This window comes from Merops nubicus, unplaced genomic scaffold (assembly GCF_000691845.1).
Source record: "Merops nubicus isolate BGI_N331 unplaced genomic scaffold, ASM69184v1 scaffold13985, whole genome shotgun sequence".
Lineage (NCBI taxonomy): Eukaryota > Metazoa > Chordata > Aves > Coraciiformes > Meropidae > Merops > Merops nubicus.
Window position 1 is genome coordinate 18,956 of NW_008611692.1, and position 8,314 is coordinate 27,269.

General features: G+C 42.4%; 1 protein-coding gene across 1 annotated transcript in view; it reads right to left on the minus strand.

The window, feature by feature from the left end:
• MED12L (mediator complex subunit 12-like) overlaps window positions 1–8,314 on the minus strand; it is a gene marked incomplete at its 3' end in the record, with an annotated part of 33,833 nt that overhangs the window by 18,952 nt on the left and 6,567 nt on the right. Inside the window, exons 7-11 of the mRNA XM_008941297.1 lie at window positions 5,856–6,083; window positions 4,524–4,665; window positions 3,537–3,657; window positions 2,740–2,841; window positions 984–1,097 (exon numbers count right to left, since the gene is read on the minus strand). Of these exons, the coding sequence (XP_008939545.1) occupies window positions 984–1,097; window positions 2,740–2,841; window positions 3,537–3,657; window positions 4,524–4,665; window positions 5,856–6,083 (707 nt within the window). The remainder of the gene's footprint in view (window positions 1–983; window positions 1,098–2,739; window positions 2,842–3,536; window positions 3,658–4,523; window positions 4,666–5,855; window positions 6,084–8,314) is intronic.

Genomic DNA, 8,314 nt, shown 5'->3' on the forward strand with positions numbered 1-8,314 from the left:
CACTATCTACCCAAAACCAACAGGGGTGAACAGAAAAACAAGGAAAAAATACTTTGGATGCAGCCCAAAAACAAACAAACAAACAAAAAATCAGACCCAGTTCACATTTTACAAGTTTATGGCCCTGAGACCTTAGATAAGGAAGATTCAACCACACCATGTAGTCTAATGCTTTAAGTCAGCAGAAACTCCTTTGGATCTTAATGGATGCACCACATATGGGCACAATCCCTTAGGAAACCCCTCTCTTTACTATCAAGTTCAACACCTAAAATGCTGTAACAAGGCTTAAACAGCTTGCGCCAGCCATTCCTCCAAACAAACATTCACACCAGGGCCTCTGGTCATACACAGGAATTTTTGCTAAAATCCAAAACTACCAGCAAAATACTTCAAACTACTGCACCAAGGAAACTGACAGTGCTTCAGCAGCTATGGCCACATCCCCAGACTACTACATATTTACACAGAGTGCTCAAAACACCACAGTGCACTGGTCTCTCCTGCACACTAACTTCTCCCATCCCTTATTCTCTGTTCCCTGGTACTGTGTTACCCTCAATCCATGAGGGTTTAGCAGAGCTACTGCCACGAAAACCACCATCCAGTGCCTGTGCTGTGCTGCTTCACAGTTACTCCTAAATAAACAGCACACAAACCTTCTTTAAACCATACCTGCCTCTCTATATTTGAGAGGTACTCACCCGAGTTTGGGAAGTACTGGGACATGGTTGGGAGGGTAGTGGTCAAAATGGGAAAAAGTCACATCTGCTAAAATCCTCATCAGCTGGGGCTGACTCACCAGAGGAAAATCCTGTCTCTTGACCTGCAGTGAACTGCTGCTCACATGCTACAGGAGCACAGACAGCATCCATGTTTTTGCCCTGTCATCAGGGTTTTCCTTTCCCAGAAACATTCCCAGGGAAGCAAACTAGCACGACCACTAGAACAAAAGCATCACGCACTATTCTGCATAATCTTACCAAGCATCAGAATTGCTTTTAAGACTGCAAACACAGCTCCCACTTCTATACTTTTGTGAGCAGCAGCCAAGAGGTGACGATCGCAAGAAGAACGAATTCCAGGAAATAATTTCCCTGTGGAAAGAAGAGTAAATCTTGTAGAAAATGGTTGTTATTTACCAACTAAAATTTCCTTTGTACAAAACTCTTCTCATCTAGAACAGCTATAGAAGTACAACAACCGAATGAAAAACTGAATTCTCTGAAATTGAAACTGGAGACCAACAGGTAAGTCATTAAAATCAACTGGCAGACATGGTTATGATGTTAATATCAAAATAAGTGAAGATTACTTAAATAGAAAAATGAGCCTGTCATTTCACTGTGTCCATGTAAACAAATTTAACCACAATGAGACACTGAAGTGTATTTTGGTTTTGACTTCACAGATTTTGCAAATTATTTCCCTCACGTAGTCTTCACTACAAATGGGGCAAAATTAATAAATATAAATGTCTGTGGCACAGTTAAGCCTAATTCTGCAGCTCGGAAGCACACAGTAAAACAAGTCAGCAAGGGCTTTTTCTACCTTGAAGAAGAAGATAACCAGACTGCAAGGTAGGGAGGATGGATCTACCACCTTTCTGAGGTGGTTAGTTGAGCCCTGCTATGAAAAGTCTGTAACGTGGTCACATTTTGTTTAATTTGCACTACTTCCTAGTGTTCAGACTATCAGACCTCATTTTTTCCTTTCAAATCCACCTTTATTTCTGAGGAAGCCTGGGACCTTGTAACACATTTCTGTAACTCAGACAGTATTCTTCACAGCTCTTACTTGTTTTGTTCAAACATGCAGCAAAAGCTCATTTGTTTCTGGTTCAAAAAAGAAGGCAATATTACTTTTAGAGATAAGAATTTGACACCAATCAAAAACTGAAATATTTTTTTCTGTCAACAAGACTATTTCTGTGGGAAAATGAGATTATCAAATTTGCTGAAATACTTTTATGTCAAAACACAGGTTATCACCAGGCATGTTTCTTTCTAATTGTTAGATGCTTGTTCCTTGCCCTTTTCTTTCCTCTTTTAGTCTGTGGCAAACACACACAGGTCAGACCACAGAATATTCAAATTTAAAAGGAAAAAGAACTACATTAATATATCCTGAGAACTAATTTCCTTGTATTTCTTCTGTTGGACTAGATGCTTTATTATACCCTACTTAAAATGACAATTAATTTCAATTAATCATTACTTAATAATAATAATAATAATTCCTTATTGCCAAAGAAGGTGGAGACCCCAATAGGTCCTACCCCTGCCAACAGCAGCACTGGCCAAAAACAGTGTTAATACATCCCAGGCTCACACAATTGTTTCACTGAAATTCCAAAACAAAATAAGAGCTATCAGGACAGAACAATTCTTCTGAATTTGCTGAAGTGTACACAGATGCTGTATTAAAACATAATTTTCTTTTTCTGAGATGAAATATTAATATGGCTGAGTTTTATGTCAACATTATGCCACACCTGGGTGACCAAGTGCTGATAATGAGTAAGTTTTAGCCAACCTCTATGGCCTAACATGCACATAAAACATTTCCCAAATAAGTAAGAATAGTACATATCAGCTTTTCACTAGTAAAGCATCTGTATTTTAAACAGGCTGTCATTTCTACTTGCACTATGGATATTTTCAGACATGAAAACTGAAGCCACCAAAACCCATCTGGGTTCACTTTCTGAAACAAAAGGACCACGCAGCAGGAACTTACCTGATCCCTGGGGAAAGAGACAGACCTGGGGGGTCCTGAAGAGGTGCAGGAGTAGCCGACAGGTTATCCTCGCCCCAGGCTCAGCATCCGGATCTCCACAGGCTATGAAGATGGGAGGTGGACGTAAGGCATCTGCCCAGGACCTCAAGAGTCCCAGTGGCAGCCCTGGAAATATTCTACCTCACAGCCCCATTTTAAATGGGAATACAATAATTTCATCAGCAGGAAGCAGCATTTGGGGCCTTGAGTAATTAAAAAACAGGAAAGTATAGTACAATTTTTGGTAAGCAAGAGACTTAATAAATGGCAGAAAAGAATACATGGTTAAAATGGCTTTTGACAGTCAAAGCAGAAATAAGAAACAGAAAATGTAAAGAAATGTGTAAAGTGATCAACAAAGAGGACCACAGCTACAGTACTCCAGGGCTGAAGGCAAAGACAGCAAGGTCAGAGAGAAAGCACCAGCGTCAGGCAAACTGAAGCCAGAAGGAAATGCACAACCTGAGCAGATTTGGCAGACACCTGAGCACATAGGGCAGAGCAGAAAAGAGCTGCAAGGAGAAGGTGAGGCTGCGTGACAAAAGGGGACAAATGCTGTCAGCAACTCTGACAGCCCTCGTCCAGCATGGGTTCTCTGCTCTAACTCAGCGTTAAGGGCAGGGACACACACTGCAAGGCACAACGGTGGCACCCCACAGAGAAGCGCAGCTCAGAACACTCTACTTATTTCATCAATGGAGATTTCTTAAGGAGTCCTACTTTTTTCATTTTAAGTTTTTCTCTCAGCATTTTCCTACCAGCTGCAAGAAGAGAGGGCAGTGCGACATGCTGAACCACATCTTCCAGAGAAAAGCACTGCCGGGCAATCAGGATGGCTACGAAAGTGGCCAGGGAATCGTGGAACGACAGGTCACTCACCTGGAAGGTAAAGCATTGCAAGGCTTCACACAACAGTGCATGCACCACTGCTATTACTATTAAGGAATTAAAAGAATAAACAGTAAAATGTGTACAGGTAAGCATCTCTCTCCACATTTTAATGCATTTCCCCAGCATTTTATGGCAAATACTGATGCCTCTTAATTTTAACAAATACCTATTTCAAATACCACAAATTCTGAAATACAAAACATTAGCCTCATAAAAACTTGAGAAAAATGTTATCATTCTATAAAAACTGGTAACATCAATACTCATTCCTTAGCTTCAGGACAAGAACATGTCCCCAGAGTACTCAGCTCCAATCTGTTCTAAAGGCATATGTAATCCAACCAGAGATAAATATGCTGAAACAGATACTGGATAACATTAGTCGCCATAACCCTGCTGATTTTAACAGCACTGTGGTAACTTTCACCAGGTGAGTAAGGAACTGCAAAGCATGCCAACCCTTCTACGATCTAAGAGTCAACACCAAAACAGGCTCTTTAAAATGGAGATAGTTATTTGCACATCCATCAGCATTTTACAAAAGGCATATGGACCCAGCTGCTCCTTTCAAAGAGTATCTCTGATATTCATCATTGTTCCTTAACAAAGAGAAAAAAAAAAAAATAGAGAAAACTCTTAAGCATTGCCTAAATTCTACATTAACTCTGAAGTTGTAGGAAAGAATAAAAATCCATCATGCATCTCATTGAAAAAAGCCTAGAAAACTCAAGTGGATACATTTGGTCTTCCACATTTGTGCTCCGCATTTTGTATTGAACGGAAACCTCCCTACACCTCTAAGCACCCCCCTGGTGGACAGGGTTAACAGACACTTTAGAAGACATTGAACTTACATCCACACTGCAGAGCAGGTCATTGAAACCCCAGACATGATTTGAAGAGCAGCAAAGAGCCTTTACAACCCCTAACCACTCTGAGCTCAGCACTGTGCAGCACGCCGTCAGCTCAGCGCAGAGGTTTGCTAGGTCATTAATCCTAGGAAAGAAGAGGTAAACTAATACAGAAGCAAGGTATTCTGTAAGCCACAAATACTTAGGTCAAAGCAGATCAGTGCTTGGCAGGAGAACTGGTGTCTCCTTTCTCGAGGTGGGGGTTTATGCCTAAATGTGATGCTGCTACTGTACACATAACTGAGTGTTACTCACTTGTGAACAACCTGGAGCATCTGGGGAAAAAAACAGTATGTGACTTGTACCCCGTAACTTGCATCTGCCCAACCCAGAGCAGCACAGGGCCTTTACTTTGTGTAAATCCTACTCTGTACACGCTGAGTTCCTACGAGCTGCCCTCCCTGTGCTGAGCTGCCCACGACAAGGGACAGGTGGAACAGCCCAGCCCCAGCTTCAGCCCACCACGAGGGTCCACCTGCCCCTCTCCGTGGGGCCTCCCCAGCGCTGCTGCCAACAGTGGCTCCATCCTCCCCCTCACAAAAACATCCCATGAAAGTCCTGTGTGTGGTTCCCCCAGGTCACTGGTGACACCTCGGTGCAGGACCCCTCTCACCCTGGCCAGGCCAGCACTGCTGCTCAGGATGGGGCAGAGCCACAAGTCCAACTGGCATTAATGACTTTTACTTCATAGATCTCAATGTCTTATGTGTGATTTGGTGTATGATTCAGAGTTATGTAACATTCTAAAAAGCAGAGCAGAGTTGATTCATCTCAGTGCAAGTTTATTTTTCCTCTGTTCCACAGCGAAACTCGTTTGGCCACGTTTAGATGTTCCCCTTTGTTGCTCTTACAAAACTGCTTCCTCTCAGCTGCTCTGCTTTGCCAAGAATGCCCCACATTTCACAGAACCACAGGATGCTTTGGGTTCAAAAAGACCTTTAAAGATCACCTAGTTCCAACTCCCCTGCCATGGGCAGGGACATCTGCAACTAGAGCAGGTTCCTCAGAGCCCCATCCAACCGCAGCTGGAATGTTGCCAAGGCTGGGGCATCAACCACCTTTCTGGGTATCCTAGGCCAGGGTCTCACCACCCTCACTGTAAAAAACAATTTCTTTCCAACTAGCCTAAACATCCCTCTTTTAGTTTAAAGCCATTACCCCATGTCCTGTTGCAACTGGCCCTGCTAAAATGTCTGTCCTCATCTCTCTAACAGGCCCCTTGAAGTACTGAAAGGCCACCAGGAGGTCTCCCTGGAGCCAGGTGAAAGTGCTGACCTTCCCGCGTCCTGGTGCCCCATGCACACGTTCATCAGCGCGTTGCAGACAAAGCTGTAGCGGTTGGCTGCGTTGTCACTCAGGATCTTGCCCAGCATCGAGTAGTTGATGCTGTGAGCAGAAGGATTCTCAATAAAATCCAGCATGAACTCGGGGTCCCACAGTAAGTTGGAATTTGAAGGCTGAACGTTGCTGTATATCATTTGCTTCACCTTAGAACAGGCGCTACTGAGGACCAAAAGGAAAAAAAGAGAGTGGCCAAAAACTACTTCGCAGAAATGTTGCCGAACATAACTCATGGGATTAGAAAACCCTGGTTTGTTCACCACTTTGTGCACATTTTCAAACTCATTTTTTATAAGGAGCATCTACCGGAAAATACACCTGATACATCCACTTCACTCTAGTTTTTCTGCAAATAAAGTCTCAAGTTTCCAAATCGCTTCTAGGACTGGAATTGTGAGCAGCTGGGTAAGTGCCACGTGTTCACTCGCTGGGGCATCAGGTGCCTCCAAAGCAAACTGCAGCAGTGCTTCATAACGCTGCTCTCCCTCCCTGGGTCCTGTGATACTGAACTGCAGCAGCGGTAAGGAGAATTAATTGAGGGAAAATGAGAAAATTTATCTAAATTAAAAACTCTGCATTTGGTAATGTGAAACAACACACAACTTTTTGAAAAATGGCATTGGTAAACAGAGAAAAGATTAAATTTAGAGATCATATTTTGATATAATTAAGACAAAGGATGAAGAAACGTGCCAGGCTAGGAAAAGCTACGTCTTAACTGGCTTTCTTCAGGGGTTTTAAAAACAAGGCGTAAGTAAAGAATGCAAACTTCACATGTGAAATGTTCTAAGGAGTCTTTGTCTCCAGCACTGGGTTTTATACCACAGCTGGAAACAACATCCACATGGACAAACTTCACTAATTATCCCAACTGGGAAGACTTCCTCATTACTGAAAAAAATGTTAACTGCAGTTAATGGGGAATTGCAATTACTAGGGAAGAAGCAGGATGGGCAGCAGTGCCTGGATGTGGGGCCCAGAGGGCAGCCCTGGGACAGTGTCTCTTCGGCTCCTCACCCAGGCCTCCAGTGCAGGAGGAAGAGCCCATTAGCAGGACATTTAATCTCCAGCAAGGGTAATACCTGACATTAACCCTTTCCTCTACCAGACAGCATAACAGCTAAGAAAGAAAAACAACCAGTGGAGAACAAGTACCTGAAACTTTGGGCACTATTTAAATGGGCACCCTGGGCACACTCGGCCTCGACCTGTCCCTGCAGTCCCGACCTACACGCACCCACAGGGAGAGAGGCCTGAACCCCACACCGCACAACACCCAGCGAGCAAGGCAGCCTCTGAAACTGTGCTTGCACGAGAAGAAACGCTGGGGGAGTGGTCAGGAGATAAGACTTTTTAAAAAGTGAAAGAATGACTTAAAAAAAAAAGGAAGTTTAGTGGATCAACTGAACATACCAAATGTACTAAACCAAAACACGCAGCTCACGTCGCAAAACTTGTCACGAGCAGTACTGCGGATGGTGTCAGAAGCCAGTTTTGGAGCACTGCAGTATACAGAAGGTAAGTTTTTAACTTTGAACATTTATGAGCTGTCCTTTAGTGTCAATTCACATTGACTGAAAGAATAGCTGGGCCTGGAGTGTGCTAAAAAAGGAGCTAAAAAAGTTGCCATATACAGACAATTTGGTTTGGTTTCCAACTATAGCACGGAAACCCAGAAGAAATACAGTTGTATTACTGTATACAGAGCCGCTTAAACAATCTATACATAAATTTTGTTATCAGTTTTCAGAGAGTTTCTAACTCCACTTGTCTGAAAAAAAAGCAGCTTCAAACCAGGTGCTGTATATCACATTTAATGTATGATTAAATGATTTAATGTATGAAGTATCTCTGTATTACCAGATGATGTTTTGATTTGCTATTGTAGGTTTGTATTAGTAAAAATGTTATTTTTTGTGTTACTGAACTTTGGGGTATAAGTAAAAAAATGAACATACAGCTAAGACACTTCTGTAGTTCTTCTATATTTCATATTTCTTTCTTCTAGTGTTTCTCATATTAAATGCTGCTGGGCCCATGTGTTTGTAAACCTATTAAAATACTGCTACTGAGAACTCTTTTCCTGCTGCCCATAAAATGAAAACCGCAACTCCAAAATATGCAAACCAAAACCAGACATATAAACCAGGAGGGGAAACAGTAACTGAAGTGGTTTATAACTCTCACAAGATGCCTATCTGCATGGGAAAGGCTTCCACACCCCCTTAAAAAAATAAGGGCCAAAAATACAGCATACGGGTACCTAAGATATTTTTTAATTTTAAAAATCAAGGAACTGAACATTTGAGCACAAATCTTCACAAACTCAAATGTGTTTGTGCCTCTGCCCACATCAGAGGGAATATTTCATAGAACATTGAGATCCTGGGGCT